General features: G+C 39.6%; 1 protein-coding gene across 9 annotated transcripts in view; it reads left to right on the forward strand.

The window, feature by feature from the left end:
• Positions 1-18430, forward strand: part of CEP152 (centrosomal protein 152) — a 109822-nt gene that overhangs the window by 25223 nt on the left and 66169 nt on the right. For all 9 annotated transcript variants that reach the window (XM_070797587.1, XM_070797590.1, XM_070797592.1 and 6 more), the window contains exons 8-12: positions 1069-1208; positions 4436-4636; positions 10636-10783; positions 11910-12001; positions 12730-12893. In XM_070797587.1, coding sequence (XP_070653688.1) covers positions 1069-1208; positions 4436-4636; positions 10636-10783; positions 11910-12001; positions 12730-12893 — 745 coding nt within the window. The remainder of the gene's footprint in view (positions 1-1068; positions 1209-4435; positions 4637-10635; positions 10784-11909; positions 12002-12729; positions 12894-18430) is intronic.

Below are 18430 nucleotides of genomic sequence, written 5' to 3' on the forward strand. Positions count from 1 at the left end.
TTTGAGGTCCGTAGAGCTAGATAGCTTGTTTCTAGTAACCTCATTTTAAATATGAAGCATAGAGATTTGATGCACTTGATGAAGGGCTCACGAGGAATCAGTCAGAGCAAAACAAGAATCTAGGACTTTTGACACATTGCCTTGGACTTCTTTCCAGAACATACATTTTGAGGTCCTCATTTTTTCCACCTTTTTTCTATTCTATTAGACTAATAGAATCAGAGAACATTATATAAATATGCTGATAGCATTCCATCTCAAAAAGCTGTCGATTCCTTATGTAGTTTACATTGGATAAAGTATTCCAGTTCCCAGAGAGACTTATGTTTAGTTTGCAGTATGTTTTCTGGGCCTATGAATTAGCATAACATTTCAATCCAAGTAAGAGTTAGTGATCCTGAACTGCTTTGAGAGTGCCAAGGAGAAAATGTGGTCATCTCTGGGAGAAGCGGAGTGTAAACACAGATTTCAGATTATAATTGCTCACTCTTTGTGCTTTCTGTAGTTTTAGTCAGTGTTGAACTCTCATTTGTAGAATAATTTTGTGACCGAACTCCAGCTTATATCAAACTTAATTGATAGTGAAAAGATCTTTTTGTAATGCTCATGAAATTTATTTTGAGAGAAGAACTTGTGAACTGTTACAGTAAAGTATGTGGGAAGAATGAAAGACTAGGTGAATTTATGAGGTCATTGAAAGTATGTATAAAAAGTAATTTTTCCTCAGATTATTTCTTTGATCAGCAGGGGCTTGTCATATCTGTGTAGCTTCTCAAGTAACAGATATTGAAATGATTTTTTAGGGGATCTTTTGGTCCCTAAAGGGATACAATAAGATTTTTGAAGAGAGCGGTTGCTGTTCTGTAAAAAAAAAATTTTTTTGATGTCACTCACATTCTTTTTTTGAAGCTTTTCTAATTTTCTCCAAATCAAGTGAAGTTCATTATCTGAACTGAATTAAATGCAGCAACATTTATATGTGATAAAGGTCTGATATTTGATAGATTGTGGCAATTAGGATCCCTCTGCAGTAACATATTACTTATATAAAATTTTTTAATGTTCTAGATGAAAAGGATGGTTTGGCCCTCAGCCTTCGAGAATCACAGAAACTTTTTCAGAATGGAAAAGAAAGAGAAATACAGCTTGAAGCACAAATAAAAGCACTGGAGACCCAAATACAAGCATTAAAAGTCAACGAAGAACAGGTAAATATTTGATCTTCATTATTTACGATAAAAAGTTGTTGATTACAATGAAATCTTAGTTGCTTAATGTTTTGTTTTGTGGGACTAAATTTGGGAAAACTGAAGTTTACACATTCTTCTCCCATAAGTCAGTTTGCATTTCTTTCCCTTTCCTTGGAGGAATGGGTCTCCCATTCACCTAGTCATCTATGCACCAGAAATCTGGAGGAGAGCTCAGCTTCTGTGTTCCTCTGTCTAGTCAGCCACTATGTTGTGTTGAGTCTCCTCATTTCTGTCCACACGTCCCTAGTTCAGTATTTATCGTCTGTTGCAGAAGTCTCGTATGTAGTCTCTAATCTTTTACCCCTTCTCTTCTCTCATCTGGCCATCTGAGTAATCTTTCTGCAGCACAGTTCTAGTTATGTCTTTCCCTTACTTAAAGTCTTTCAATGACCCTGCTTCACTTGTGGGATGAAACAGGGTGTCAGGATGACCATCTGATCCTTGCCTTTCTCTTCTCTCACTCTTAAACTCAATAGTCTGTTTTTATGTACTCATATTTGCTGTCTCTTCACTGGAATGCCCTCTCCTCAGCACATTGCTATTTGATTAACAAGCCCCTGCTCAAGGCTTTTCTAAAGTCTTCCTATTTTCTTCCTCAAGTCGGTTGATCACATCTGTTATAACAGACCTAGAATAATCTTGAAGGCCAGAACGGGTTGCCCTCATCTTAGTAACCTCACCACATGAGCCCAGAGCCTGGTACATTATAGGTGGTCAGTACATGGTGAGTGAGTTATGGTGTTCAAAATTGACCTAACCTCTGAATTTTTTTTTCTTACATATTTCTCTTTTCCTGCTCTGATATTATCACAAGTATAGTTTTATTTTGTGTTTTGAAATCTGATAAACAAGGGCTACCCTTACAAATTCTTAAAATATTTAGTAGCTCTTTTTTACACTTTTCCTTCTAGATCTTGCAAATCAACTTCCCATGCTTTATAAAAAGTCTTGTTGGGATTTTGATTAGTGAAGCATTGTGTTTACCATTTTATGGATGGTTAACCAAGTCTTGGCGAGGTCACATTACTTTTCCAGGATTACAAAGCCGGTTACTGACAAAGCATCAGAAACTGAATTTTCTGACCCCAACAGACTAGTCTTTGAAGTGGTGGCACATTCTTTGATTAATGAGAATGGTGGCCATTTGATCATGGGAAATAGTCACAAGTCTTTGGTAGCCACGCCTGGCAGTGAATGATTCATGTAAGTAATGCTGTTTTGGTGGTTACAAACAAAAGTGACTTGGTTCTAGATGAGATTTGTGGCTAGTTCCGAGGATGGAAGAGTTTAAACAATGTTGTCTCATGTCTGGTTCTTTCTCAGCCATCAGTTCTTAGCTAAAAACAGAGAGGACTCTAAAGTAGCCTATTGCTTCTCATTCTCACTCCCCTCTATTGTGCCGTATTTTATCACTCTGTTTTAAAACCGTCTGAAATTATCTCATCTGTTTACTTATTATTGTCTGTCCGTTTTCACCAGAAAGTAATAAGACTTTAGGCCTTGGCTGTCTTGTCATCCTGTCCTTAAGTGCTTGGAACCCTGCCTGGCACAAAGTGTCCACATCATTTACTGAACAAATGATGAATGTCTTAAGTAGTTTAAGTGGTATTGGGATAAATAGGCAATCTCTGGAATAGAATGAAGAAGCGACCTCATTTGAAATTTTTCATTCTTATGTGTAATATAGACTATCATTATTTAAAATTTTTTGAAAAATGATAGTTATTAAAGAGTTGCTTTTATGTCATAATCTGCATAATCTTTTAGTAATCTTTTTATAAGTTAGAACTTGCATTTATAAAAAATAACACAGTATAAAATTAAATTAAAAATTAAAATTAAATAAATTTTAAAAAGCAACAGAACCACCAAGTACATTAATTTTCTATTGCTGCTTTAACAGATCCCCACAGGCTTAGTGGCTTAAAACAGCACACATTTATCACCTTACAGACAGAAAGTCAGAAGTCTGACATGGCTCTCATTGGGCTAAAATCAAGGTGTCGGTAGAGCTGTTTTGCTTTCTGGAGAGCTGGGGGAGAATCCCCTTTTTTGCTTTTTCCAGCTTCTGGAGGCCCCCTGCATTCCTTGGTGTATGGTCCATTTCCATTTTCAGAGCTAGCAGTCACAATTCTGACTTTTTTTGCCTCAGTTTTGCTCATTAAAGGACCCTTCTGGATGCAGTGGGTCCACCCTGGTAATCCAGGACAGTCTCCTTATTTGAGGTCATCTGGTTAGCAACTTTAATCCAGTCACAACCTTAATTTCCCATTGTCATGTGACAGAACGTATTCACAGGTTTCAAGAATTAGAACATGGGTATCTTGTGGGAGTTGTCAGTAAACCTGCTGCACAATTACTTCTCCACAGCCATATAGTTACAGTTTAAAAAGCCTCCTTTTTAGTACATGACCACTGAGAAGTTTCATCAGTCTTTCCAGCAGCAGTTGTCTTTAACCTCCCTTCTGCCTCCCTCCCCATCCCACCCCTCATGTCTGATTCATTTTGCTTTTTGGCAGGAACCAACGCAATTCTGTAAAGCAATTATCTTTCAATTAAAAAATAAATAAATTTAAAAATTAAAAAAAAAGTTGTCATTTTTCCATGACCTAACAATTGGACTTCCCTCCAACACTTGGAGCACAGAGTGATGCAAACAGCATTGAGATGGGTGTAGAAGCAGCAGATTCCTTGCTTGAAACCCACATTGCCATTATGTTGTGCAAAATCTTCTCTCGCTTTCCTCAGACATGTCCAGATTCTTTTTCTCTGTGAATAATAGTTCCAGCAGCCATGGGCCTGGTGGATCCCAGCTAGGGAACTAGAGCCACCGTGGGGAGACCTTTCTTCTCCTTGTTCTTGTTCCTGTTGTTTAGTCGCTCAGTCATGTCTGACTCTCTGCAACCCCATGGACTGTATAGCCTGCAGGCTCCTCTGTCCATGGGATTCTCCAAGCAAGAATGCTGGAGTGGGTTGCCGTTTCCTGCTCCAGGGGATCTTCCCGACCCAGAGGCTGAACCCCACGTCTCTTGTGTCTCCTTCATTGGCGGTGGGTTCTTTACTACTGAGCCACCAGGGAAGCCCCTGCTTTCATTTAGTTAAGCATGGTTGAGTTTTAGAATTAAAATTCATGAAGATAGCCCAGTCAGAATACTGTAAATGTGTATCCTGTGTGTATTTTCTAGATGATTAAAAAGTCCAGAACTACTGAGATGGCCATGGACAGCCTGAAGCAGCAGCTGTTGGACCTGCATCATTCGGAATCGCTTCAGCGCACGAGGGAGCAGCATGAGAGCATCGTGATGGGCCTCACGAAGAAGTATGAGGAGCAAGTGCTGTTCTTACAGAGGAAGTTGGATGCTACCCTTACTGCACTGAAGGAACAGGTTGGAATGATTTCAAATAGCAACTATTATAAACAAGTAAAGCCGTGACTGACATCTTGCAGTTCATCATATAGAAATGCTGGGTGTTTGCAGTAGGTATTTGAGTATGAGTAAAATTTAAAAGCCCGAAGAGTTTTATCTATGTATATGCCCCGAGGGCATACTTTTGGAAATCCTTCCTCTGGTAGGACTGGTTAGTGCTTTCTCAGTTCTCATATTACTGCTTCCTCATTTGTCGAATATTTATGCATATTATTTATATGTCTTCAGTTCAGTTCAGTCGCTCAGTCATGTCCAACTCTTTGCAACCCCATGAATTGCAGCACACCAGGCCTCCCTGTCCATCACCAGCTCCCAGAGTTTACCCAAACTCATGTCCATCGAGTCGGTGATGCCATCCAGCCATCTCATCCTCTGTCATCCCCTTCTCCTCCTGCCCCCAATCCCTCCCAGCATCAGAGTCTTTTCCAATGAGTCAACTCTTTGCATGAGGTGGCCAAAGTAATGGAGTTTCAGCTTTAGCATCAGTCCTTCCAATGAACACCCAGGGCTGATCTCCTTTAGAATGGACTGGTTGGATCTCCTTGCAGTCCAAGGGACTTTCAAGAGTCTTTTCCAACACCACAGTTCAAAAGCATCAATTCTTTGGCACTCAGCTTTCTTCACAGTCCAACTCTCACATCCATACATGACCACTGGAAAAACCATAGCCTTGACTAGATGGACCTTTGTTGGCAAAGTAATGTCTCTGCTTTTGAATATGCTGTCTAGCTTGGTCATAACTTCCCTTCCAAGGAGTAAGCGTCTTAATTTCATGGCTGCAGTCACCATCTGCAGTGATTTTGGAGCCCCACAAAATAAAGTCTGACTCTGTTCCCACTGTTTCCCCATCTACTTCCCATGAAGTGATGGGACCAGATGCCATGATCTTAGTTTTCTGAATGTTGAGCTTTAAGCCAACTTTTTCACTCTCCTCTTTCACTTTCATCAAGAGGTTCTTTAGTTCTTCTTCACTTTCTGCCATAAAGGGTGGTGTCATCTGCATATTTGAGGTTATTGATATTTCTCCCGGCAATCTTGATTCCAGCTTGTGCTTCCTCCAGCCCAGCATTTCTCATGATGTACTCTGCATATAAGTTGAATAAACAGGGTGACAATATACAGCCTTGACATACTCCTTTTCCTATTTGGAACCAGTCTGTTGTTCCATGTCCAGTTCTAACTGTTGCTTCCTGACCTGCATATAGGTTTCTCAAGAGGCAGGTCAGGTACTCTGGCATTCCCATCTCTTTCAGAATTTTCCACGGTTTATTATGTCTTAGAAGATTCCAAACTGAAAAGAAGGAGTGTTCTGGGAGGTGGCCTGAAATTGAGTGGTTGTCCTGAGATTAACCAGGAGAAGACCTTTCATGGGTTTCCCAGTGTTTGGTTATTAACTTGTCAGTATATATTTGCTAGAAATGATTCTTGGGAGAAGAGTTGATTTTGAGACTACTGTAATAAATAAGAAAGAGATTCTGATCTGAAATCATTTAGATATGAAAGTTGAGCATGTTTCACAGTTTTTATTTTAGCTTTGCCCCAAAAGGAATAAAATGTAACCCAGGTAGTGGGTTTCCTTGTGCTCCAAAACCCCAGATAATCAGTTGAATGAATAAAATTTCAGGGATTGTCTTTCTCAGTGTAATTTCAGAATTAATTTAACCCAAGGAAAGAAGAGAAGAATATTAAAATGTGAGGTTCTCTAAATTTTTCCACGATTTAGGTAGAGTACTATAAACTGCACTGCATTATTGGCAATAATAATTGTTTGTCTGTCGTTTCATTTTACTGTACTTTTATACGTGTTTATGTGAATTTTTATTGGATTTATTGTCCCATATAGATTTTTTAAAGATTCTTTTTATGTAGAAAAATACTGTGAATTTGATCAGTGTGAAGGATAAGCAGAGGGTGGGGAAGGACAAAGACTTTGACAAATTATTAAAGTCTAGAAAAAAAGGTAAAAAAAGAAAATTTATTAAAGTCTACTTTCTGTAATATTAAAACATAGAATTTGAGATATGGTTTTATTAAGCATGGCTCTGTTTGGGTGGCAGTGTGAAAGCTGCTGTGGAGAGTGGTGCCTCCTCAGATGATGAGAGGAGTCGGTATCAGTGGCTTTTCCACGTTGGTTTGGGGGTCTCTCCTACTGACTTAGGCACACTTACACAGGGGCAGCCTGGGAGCAGTTCCTAGTGTGTTTCAACCCCTGTACTTGTTCCATTCACTTTTCTCTCCTCTTCCAACCCCTCAGCCGAAGAATCCTAGACTAGAACACAGCACGGAGTCTTCATTCTGTGCTGCCTGGGCTTCGGATCCCTGAACCATACAGTGAGGGTGTTGAGTAAGGTCTTGTCTACTGTTACATTCTGTCAGTGGCTTTCCTTTTTTCTTTTATTTAAAACGGAGCAGAGCATAGCGCTGATGTTCGCTTCTGCGTATTGTTCCATAACTGCTTTGCAAAGTGGTGATTCCAAAGTGCCTAGTGTTTTTTTCTTTCTGGGAATGCTTTTTTTTTTTTTTTGGTATCCCTTTCATGCTGTCCATTTGCTATCATTTGGCTCAGCAGTATTTTTAATAAAAGGTCAGTTCATATTATCTCAGAATCCAAGCTGAGAGTCCTAATTGGAAAAGGTGCTGTAAAGATCAGCCAAGAGCCAGGGAGTTGGCTGCCTGTAATCAGGAAGATGCATGAGTGTGTTCTAAGGAGACGGGCAATTTAGATTTTCTTACCATAACTGGTAACCATACATACATACCGCCCCTTGTCCTCTTTTTTTTTTTTTTTTTAATATAAAAGTTATTGAAGAGGAGCAAACTCTTTCCCTTTTTGATAAGCCTTTTCCTGCTCCACTCCACTCAGCAGGTTACAAAGAAGAATAAAACAACTCTTGAAAAAGAGTAGCATGGAAATAACTAGTTGATGTAGCAGATGAACGATGTAGCAGATGAACATGTTTGCGAATGTCTGGGTTCTCAGTGGCTCTCACATAGTCACACAACTGTGTACCTGAGTACATGCCAGTGTTACCTGAGTAGATGATCATACATTGTATGATTTGTGAGTGACAGAGATTGTTAACCTGGCATCTCCTAAAGCAGTCCTGACTAGGCTCCAGGGGGCTCATGAATCTCTGAAATTGTGAGTGTGATTTTCTCTTGGGTGTCAGGATATGCAGTTTTGAGAACACCCATGAGCTTATTCAGATTTTTCAAGAGGTTCAGACCTCCCCCTTGCAAAAATTTGAAAATCACTGCTTTGTGAAAAACTTGCTCTTGGAGGGAAAGGTTATACTTGTAAAATAATCATATTATTTCATTTGTTCAGCAAACTTTTACTGAAACATCTAAACATCAGGATGTAAACAAAGTTTACATAGATTTAAATCTATTTTGAAGGACAAAACTCAATGCAGAAGCTACCTAATTCCACATGATGGGAGGAGTAGCAATCCATCGTATAATCGTGTTTATATGTGTTTTAATTTTTGTGTAACTCATGTATTTTGAGAAATACATGGCATGTAAAATTGTATTACTAATTTAATATTTCCTTTAAGTCATCAGCTTTTCTGGTAGAAAGGATTGTACACACACTCAACATGTAGCAGTTCTTGTTATTCTGGCTGAATTACTCTTGGGTTTTGTGTGTGTGTGTGTGTGTGTGTGTGTGTGTGTGTGTGAGACAAAGACGATGAGGAGAAATGAGCTCTTGCAGCTCATAATGTTCCCTCACTGACAGAATGCTTATAGCATGGTATCTCTGAGGTGCTTTCCTCCCAGGTGTCTCCTTTCTCTTCCATTCACAGAAGTGTCATATCCTAAGATCTCTTTTCAGGTGTCCGAGCTGATGTCTACTTTTTCCTGATACCGGTTGACATCTCTGATTAGCTCCTCAGTGGTTTAAGTCTTTCTTCATTCTGGTCTTCTTGAAATCTTCAGCTTCTGTTGAAGTCATGGACTTTAGTTTCTATGTTATGACCTTCAGCTGATCTATCTTCTGATCTTTTATATGTATTTAAGCGCTTCCTATTGACTGAGAGACTCCAGCAGACCTGTGTGCATGTGGCTTAATTCTCATTTTTTTTCCTTTGTGCACTACAAGTCTGTTCAATTCTCTTTCATCTTGTAGGTTCAGCTATTATCTCTCTATCACTGCAGTTGTCTCATTCAGTATTCAAAGACATCTGCCTCTATCAATCTTGAACTGAGTGTTCTTACTCAAGCTAATTGCGGAAAAGATAGAACCATTTATTTTTGTTTTGTTTCTTGGTGTTTAAACTGCATAGTTTTATGAGTATAATCTGTTTTCCTGAACTTGTCAACAGAAAACAGCATGGCTTAGTTGATTGTTGCCTAAGACCCCCACTGTGCCCCCTGCATTCTGCCATGTGCTTTTAGGTCCCTGACCAGGGATTGAACCAGAGTCTTGGCAGTGAAAGCCCAGAATCCTAACCACCAGGCCGCCTGGGGGACTCTTAATTAGATTGTGGCATATAGTCAAATTATTTCCATGGTCTGGCTCTTCACTATAATAGTTTTCATAATTACCTTTTCTTGAACTCTTTTGGGCCAGTTCTCAGTCTCTTGTAAAAGCTATTGTGACCTCCCCAGCACATACATGTGAGTTGTCTCCCCACCTCTTCTTGCTCACACATTCACATTGTCATGAATATTAGCTCATTCGTTGTGTTTGCCGTGTTACTCTGGTGCTTGAGAACCAAACTGGCTTGGGAATCAGCAGCAGTGTGCCAAGAGGTTTGCACTGTTGAATAAACATGGACCAGGTTCCAGAAGCTTCATTTTGCTCAAAAATTTGGTAGAAAAACTTTAAAGCAAACATGACACATTATGAAATAGAATACAAAATGCTCGTGAATTTTTAAGCTAACAGAGGGATCTTCAGAGTCTCTTTGCTCTGCTTAAGGAGAATGTTATTATCCCTATGAGGTGATGTATTTTCTATTTGTTACTGCAAGACATTATTAGGCTTTAGATTACAGTAAAATCAGTCCCCAAATGCCTTCTCTCTGTCTCAAAGTCCTTTCTTGATATGCCTCTTACTATTTATTTTCTTCGGGCTTTTTCAGGTAACTTCAGCCATTTACCTTGATTTACTTCTGTGCCTCTCACATGCTCTGCTATTTGCCTGGAATTCAGCCTGTGTCACACTTCTTGAATGAGAGAGAGGATGATTTCTTCTGCCTGGCTTTGGGATTCCCATGGCTTATTACTTCCAAACACAGTTTCTTTTTGTAGACATTTGAATATATTATATACCTGTTCTAGATTCTCTATATATCCCCATGTAATTACACATGTGCACACATTTATCCTGTTTTTCTTTGTCATTTTTCAAATGTTTTTTGTAGCATTCACTATGTATAAGGCACTATATAGGCACCTTCAAAGAGACTGTTAAGAGAAAAAAGACATATAAAAGATGGAAAAACATGAGAGAAACAGATCAGGTTTAAAACCAGTTCAGAAGAGGGAGAGCTACTTTTTGGCTATTCAGAATAGAGTGAGTTTCCATGTGTTCTGTCTGTATCCTTGCTGACTTGGGACACAGAGTCCGTGGTTCAAGGTGGTTTGCCTAGTGTGTACACACAATTATACTGAGAATGTAAAATGCAAATAGGGATGTAATACATTTCCTTTGGCTTGAATAAAATCCAGTTTTATAATAACAGTGTCTTAGGTATATAGAGCAGAGAGAGACTTTAGAAGCCATCAGATTCAAATTCAACCTAAATGAAAAACAGACTGAGCAGTCGGTGACTGACCAGTTTGTTCTCCTGACTCAAACTTGTGCACTTGACCTTGGAAAAGAGGTGATCCTGTCAGGTAATGATTTTATATTTGACTTAAAATCCAAAGATGTAAGGTCATAATTGTTAGTTTAATATACAATAACTGATTATGAAGAGGACTTCTTGGATGCTTTTTCTGTTTAGGAAGATATCTGCTGTCATTTGAAAGATCAGGTTAAACAATTGGAAAGGAATCAAGAGGCAACCAGATTAGAGAAGACTGAGATCATTAACAGATTGACGAGAAGCCTGGAGGAGAGTCAGAAGCAGTGCGCCAACCTGCTGCACTCAGGTGGGTGTCTGTGTGGGTGCTGGCTCCCCAGAAGGCTAGGAGAAAATGTGGAGCGGGCATAGTAGGATCCATGAATTACTATAAAAATCCAGAAAAAAACAGAAAAGTTCATCAGTGACAATTTTTCTGAACATTGTTACTGCTGTATGTCTATGAAGATGTGGTGTATTTTCCATTAGACAGTTGGGGAAATCCAGACAAGTATAAAGTAGAAAATAAAAATAGCCAATAATCCTACTATGCAGAGACAACTGTTAATGTTGTTCACAAATGAACATGTATAGACAGTTCCCTGCTTCTGTACCTAGTACATTTTAAAACAAATCAAAGCTGAATGTGCAAAAATTGAATAATTTAGACGACAGGTACAATGTTTGAAGAATGGGTTATTCAAAAGTTGAAGTCTGTCTAAATGTGTGTGTGTGTGTATGTGTGTGTTTTGGTGGGGACAAAATTCGCATCATACTCCATTTAGGTCATTTCAGTTTTGTATCCTTTGTTCCACATGGCATTACTTACTGAACCTTTTTTGGTTGCCATTAAAGGCTTTGAAAATATGATTTTCTTTAGTTGCCTAATACTCCATCATTACTTTGCTTAACCATTTCTTAGATGCTCATTTTCTTCTGAAGAAACCCAATAAAGTCCTTTTTAAGTGGGAACCTTTAAACCATTTAAAATATTAGGTTACTGGAGTTTCAAGGGTACAATCCTAGTTCGCCTCTTATATCTGTAGAGGTGGGAGTGGTGGAAATAAAAGCACTCAGAAAGAAGCTAAAGGCAGCAAGATGTGGTTTTCTTATTGGAAGGTAGAAATGGGTTCTAAAGAATTTTCACTTTGGCGATCTGTGAGCTAGAATGTTCTGCTCCTATTAAAGGACTTGTGGAGTGTTAAGGTCTGTAGACATGGCTGGTTTAATTAAAGACATGGCAAGGTCACAATAGCCCATGTCTTCAGCTTCTCGAGGACCTTTGGGCAGCCGTACTAAATCTTGAAAATGTCAGCACCACACATATGCTTTCTGAGTCCCACCGGCTATAGCCTTGGTGGATGCAAGTTCTTCTGTATATCATAGGCAGTTTGTTCCTTTACATCTGACGTATTCTGTGGTTCTTTCTCCCACAGGCTCAGTACAGGAGGTGGCTCAGCTCCAGCTCCAGCTGCAGCAAGCACAAAAGGCACTCGCTATGAGTGAAAACATGAGCAAGGCTTTGCAGGTGAGTGTTGCCACTAGGAAGAGACTTTCTGGGTAACTGAATTAGGCAATGGTTACCTCACCTTTCTGAACCTTGGATTTCTCTGTATATGGTGGCTGGACCATCTCCAATCCAGCCCACAGGAGTCATTCATAACCTTACCCACACAGCTGGGTAGCCAGGTCTGCCCACCTGTGGAGCAAGGGACCCATCCCTTCCTTCACATGGCACGTCCTTTCATCTTGGGGAGTGTCCCAGAGTTAGGTTTATCTACAGGTGTGGGAAACCTACAGTTCAACTGCCGTCTTCTCACATCCTCCTCCAGTACCAGTTATGTTTCCCCCGGAGGAAGAGTTCAGTATCCCCTCCCTGGAAAGATGTATAGTATTTTGTGCCTTTTCACCACTGGCAGAATAAACCAGTCTCCTCTGTCCACTACTCTTAGTCAACATGCACTGCCGCCAGCTTCTCAGCTCAAGGGAGGCTTTTTGTGGAGGATGGAATGTCAGTGAGGGAGATGTGAGAGCGGTGTTTACATCTGCTTTCTCATTCACTTTATTTGTTCATTCAGTTTACCTGAAAATCTTGATATATGCTGGCCTTTACATTTTTAATGTATGCCAAAACGTGTATTTGAAGTAGCATTTCTGCCTTCTGTTGATCATTAAAATGAACTTTGAAGAATAGAAAGAATGACCGATTCCTTCTTATAAAAAATGAAAATGGCTTTCAATTATTTTGTGTTTTAGGAAGAATTAAAAGAACTAAAAGATGAAATTTCTCTCTATGAATCTGCTGCAAAACTAGGAATACTTCCAAGTGACTCAGAAGGAGAATTAAATATAGAACTAACTGAATCGTATGTTGATTTGGGTATTAAGAAAGTCAACTGGAAAAAATCCAAAGTTAAGAGGTATGGAGAAAATACTTTACTATAGAAGAATTCACATTAATAATATTGATGGTGCATAATAAGCAAGCGGCACCAGGCATGAAATGATCAACTGCCCAGGGGTTCCTTAGTGCAGGACAGTTTATTTTAGCAACTTCTAATGAACTGCCAATGTCAGAAATCAAAATGAACAGAAACCTCAAGCGTTGCTATTGTACTGTCTTAATACCAATAGGCATGTCAGTTCCAATAAGGTAAAAATAATTTAGTTAAAATATACAAGTTAAATTCTACTACTTAAATTATGTATCTGTTTTATTAAGGCAAGAGCATATTATTTTTATTATGTTAAAACTGTGTTGAAAGCAGCCATTTGTCAATGGTATATGAGAAAATGAGCATTGATTTTCCCTAGGAGCCCTACTGTGACCTTATTTATTTATTTATGGCTATGCTGGGTCTTCGTTGCTGTGCACAGGCTTTCTCTAGTTGCGTTCGGGGCTGCTCTCTGGTTGCGGTGCATGGTCTGCTCGTTGTGGTGGCTTCTCGTTGTGGAGCATGGTGCTGTGGGGCACACGGGCTTGAGTAGTTGCGGTGCCCAGGCTCAGTTGCCCTGCAGCGTGTGGAATCCTCCCTGATCAGGGATCGAACCCATGTCCCCTGCATTACCAGGTGGATTCGTAACCACTGGATCACCAGGGAAGTCCCTGTGACCTTACTTTTAAAATAGGGATTCTGTCTTTTATGCTTAATACATATATTTTAATGCTGCTTATTTAACACATATTTTTATAGGAATCTCATGGAAGGGTGTGCGTCACTGTCCCTGCTGGGCCTAGCGGGGAAGGGAGTGGTCATGGTAGAAGAGGGAGCACATTTAGATATCATGAAACACTTAAAAGATAAACGCAGGAAAGGATGTATGGTTTGAAGGATTTGCTATTTGGAAGGGACTATGCAAGGCTCTGGGAGTGGAGTACAGAAGATGAAAGAGATGCTCTCTTTTCCCACAGGGAGTTTATATTTTGTCTGATGAAGAGAGGGAGACATACTTGTAAGCCACTAAGTGCTGTGTGCTAAATGCAGTGCTTAACATACAAAGGGGGCATTTAGCCATATCTTCTTCTGGCCTGGGATAAAGATGAAAGATAGGCTTATTTGGAAGAGACTGCATTCAGGCTAAGGAAAGCCTTTCTTGAACGCTTTCTTGAATGAAGCCACCACCTTCCAATTTATAGTTTAAGACTGAGTTTGCCATCATTAGTGTTTAGTCAAAGTGTTTACTACCTGGTACACTGTTTCAAGTATCATGCAAGTAAATGCAAACATATGAATCCTCTGAAAAGTTTGTTCCATAGTAAGTTTTAGAACCTAACCTGTTTTAGTGCTGTGATTCCATTTTCAAAACAACAAAATGAGATGCAGTAACTTAAGGTCTCAGTCAGGTGATGCTGTGGGACACAATGTTCCATTAGTTGAGTGAGGTTCTACTTATCTGGAAGTCAGTCTTTAGGGACTGTCATCTCAACAGAGCACAACTGCAATCCAGACAGACGCCAAGAAGCAAACAGCAGACCTAGATTGTGTGACATATTTGTTAGAAGCCACCATGGGGCTCATACCCCAGGGCCATATTGACTTAGATTTGTTGGTACCCCATGTGTGCATGTGGGTATATGGTAAGTCGCTTCAGTCGTGGCTGACTGTTTGCGACCCCATGGACTATAGCCTGCCAGGCTCCTCTATCCACGGCTCCTCTATCCATGAGTTACCTGATTTCCTAAGTGACCACAGAGTAAATGGGTCGGGGAGCTGGGAGAGGTGCTGCCAGGCCTTCAGCCGGCCAGCTCAGTCTCAGCAAGGAGAGAACGACAGGAACCCACAGTGCTCGAGCGGCCAAGCAGCAGGGTAAGCAGCTTTTATACATTTAGGCCTGTTCTGACCCACGTCAGAATGTCCACAATTGTGATCCTGAGTTATCAAAGGAAGCCTTCAGCTTTGGTTAGTTAATTATAAGCAAAAGAGGATGAATGCGCTTTTAACAGATTTACATACAAATTTAAAGTTAAAATGTAGTCGTCTGGAAAATTGACTGCTGTGAATGGCTCATTTCCTGTTAATGCTCAATTAATTCTCAGGGGCCAGTGGAAAGAGCATGGTCTTTAGATCTAGAATTGTTTTGAATCATAGTTTTGCCGTTTATTACTAACTTTCTGACCTTGGGCAAGTTTCTTGACTTTTCTGAGCCTATTTTCTTATCAGGATTTTTCTATCAGGTAAAAGTATAGCATATCCCTTGGGGGCTTAAAATAGATAATGACTATAAAGGGCCTCATGTAATAAATTCTAGCACATATTAGACATTTAATCAGTGGTAGCTGTTACTATTATTATTTAAGAGATACTTGGCTAAAATATACCATTGATCAGATTTTATATTAATCTTTTTTCTTGGAGTATAATTCTTTACAATGTTGTGTTTCTCCTGTACAACAAAGTGAATCAGCTATATGTATACATATATCCCCTCCCTCTTGAACCTCCCTCCCCTTAATCAACTTTTGATTGGACACATTTAATAAAAAGTCTTTGATCCTCATTTAAATCTTGGGGGAAACGTGGGAGACATATTATTTTAGAGTTGGGAAAACCGGAGCTCAAAAGAGCAAACTCCTTAGCCCAAGAAGACAGATGCTTAGCCACAGAACTAGTACTTCAGCCCAAAACTTGACTGTCATGTAAATCTGTTAGTTCATATTTGCGAGACAGTCAGACCTGTTTGCCCTACTTCATTCTTCTATGTTTTTTCAAAAAGAGGATTAAAGATTTAGTTTCTGCCAAAAAAGATGTCTCTGCAACTTATAACTTTAATTTTTGCCATAATTAGTCTGGGAATTGGGTAAATAATACATGTATATATGTGTGTGTGTTTATATATGTTGGTTTATCTTTGATGTAGAGTTATTCCATCTTGACTTTTACTAAAATATATTTACTTTGCCCTTTCTATTTAATTAGTAATCATCACCCAGATCCTACAGTAATTTAAAGCACATCCCTGGGTTGTAGCCACATGTTCCAGGAAACAAACTCACTCAGAAGGACAATGCAGATAGTGGAGTGCAGTTTATTACACTGGCGGACCCCAGGCAGAGTCTCCTCTTAGCCAAGGACCCCGACCTTGTGAAAACCTTATATACCCTAAGTGTACGTGCCCAAACCCACCTCCCCAAATTCCCTGAAACTAGGCTGAATAAAGGAAAAGAAAGATACAGAGATAACCTGTGATTCATATGTCTTAGGCCTAGGTAGTTAACAGTGGACAATTATCAATAGGCCTGTGGTCATACCCTAAAAAGCATAATAGAATTTATGATTCCATTTGGTTACACAGACACTTGGGGGTCTTTTAGGTGACTGAGGGTCTAGGTACGAGCCCTGGGGCTCTTCTATCTGGTGGCGGGGGCGGAGGGGGGGTGCGGTCTGGTTTTCCAGTTGGTATGTCGTTTCCATTGATACTGGGCATATAGCTCAAAATCCACAGTCCAGCCCAAGATGGAGCCTGTTCTGTCTGTTTCCTCCTTCACCTGTGGATAATAAACTCTAGACATCACATGGCTATCATACCAAAAGGAATGCCAGTGTTCAACCAGGAAAGTGAGGGATAACTAAAACAGGTGGTTCGTCATTGGGGCTAAGGAAGGAGATGTTCAGTGAAGTGCAGGATAAGTGAAGACAATATCTTACGGTCATCCCTCCCACCATTGGCTACATGGCTCAGTAGGTAAAGAATCTGCCTACCAACGAGGAGATGCTACAGTTGCAGGTTTGATCCCTGGGTTGGGAAGATCCACTGGAGGAGGAAATGGCAACTCATTCCAGTATTCTTGCCTGAAAAAATCACAAGGACAGAGTACCCAGGTGGGCTACAGTCCATGGGGTTGCAAAGAGGCGGACATGACTGAACACACACTTATTTACTTACTATCCCTCCCACTAATGTTTTAATGGATAAGAATTCAGCTTTGTTTGTTGTTCAGTCACTTTGAGGAAAAAGTAAAAGTATCCTTAGTTCAAAGTGGGAGGAGGTACAGGAGAGATTAGATTTGTACCTTTTCTCTGCTGAATCATGTTTCTTAGAACCAAAGGAAGCAACACTTTGCCAATGTTGAGAATTTTCCTTTTGTTGACTTGAGCTCCTTTCAAATCACTGACCCAAATTTTAGCGGCTCCAAGCTTTTATTCCCAACTACCATCTCCCTCAAGCTGCTGCTTAGTAAACCTTAAGGGTTTAGCCTGTGCTCTACTTCACATTCATGGAATTGGAGTAGCTAAATCTGCATGCAGCCTGCAGACAGCTTCCCTTCTTCCTTATTGTAGTTGGCTGTGAAGCTCAAATAATAAACATTTAACAAGTGGAAAGCCTTTCCCCTCCGGTCTTCTCAGCAGGTTTCATCAGGGACAGTTTATTTGGATTGAGGGGAACCGCCCTCCCCAGGGCTCACTAGTGAGCCTAATACAGAGCTAGTCACCACTGCTGACTTTTCCCTTTTGGAAAAGAAGAGAAAATTATTTTAGCTAGCACTTTCTCTGTGCTCTGACTTGGCTCCCTCTAGGAGTACATGGTGTGCTGTTTCAGTTGTCAGTGTTCAGTAAGAAAAGAAGCATAATTTGTTATCGGCTTGAAAGTTAGTTCACCATGTCGTATAGCACTGGAAGATGTATTGCAATATGTTTTATATTTCTTATGTAAATTATATTTATCTCATGTATTTCTATATAAGTAGAAGTGGTTTAGGTTGGTGAGATCTATACATACACACATATTTACACTATAATACATATTTTAAAAGTTGTGTATACTGATAAACATGTAGTACATTGCCAGGAGCTCCTATTGTAGCATTAAAAAACCCCTAATATTTTGTTCATCTTCTCTTTCTCTTTCTGTATGCGTACATGTATGTATATACACAGTATGCATATATATGTGTGTATATATTTAATGTTTCATTTGGAATCATCTGAAACTGAAAGTTAGAGAAATTATGTTAATCTGGATACTATTCTTTTTCCTTTTTCTTAGAAACAGACTTTAATTTTTTAGAACAGTTTTAGATTTATAAAATAACATAGGACAAAGAATTACCCCATACCCTGCATCCATTTTTCCCTATTAACATTTTACAACAGCATGGTACAACTCTTGAACTAATACTGATGAATTATTATTAACGAACATCCATAGTTTATTTAGATGTCCTTCGTTTTTACCTGGTGTTCTTTTTTGTTTCGAGATCACATCTAGGATACCCCCTTACATTTAGGAGTCATTTTTCCCTAGGTTCCTCCTGACTTTCCTTGTTTTTGATGACCTCGACAGTTTAAGAAATGCTGGTCAAGTGTTTTTAGGAAGGAAGACCCTCCTGGAATTTGAAGTTTTTCTCAATGGGTTTTGTGGAGGAAGACCGCAGAGATGAGGTTCCATTTTTATCACCTCACTTTAAGAGTACATACTATCAGCTGTTTATTTCTTCTCAAATGTAGCTTTCTCCTTT

This window comes from Bos indicus, chromosome 10, assembly GCF_029378745.1.
Source record: "Bos indicus isolate NIAB-ARS_2022 breed Sahiwal x Tharparkar chromosome 10, NIAB-ARS_B.indTharparkar_mat_pri_1.0, whole genome shotgun sequence".
NCBI classification, from domain to species: domain Eukaryota; kingdom Metazoa; phylum Chordata; class Mammalia; order Artiodactyla; family Bovidae; genus Bos; species Bos indicus.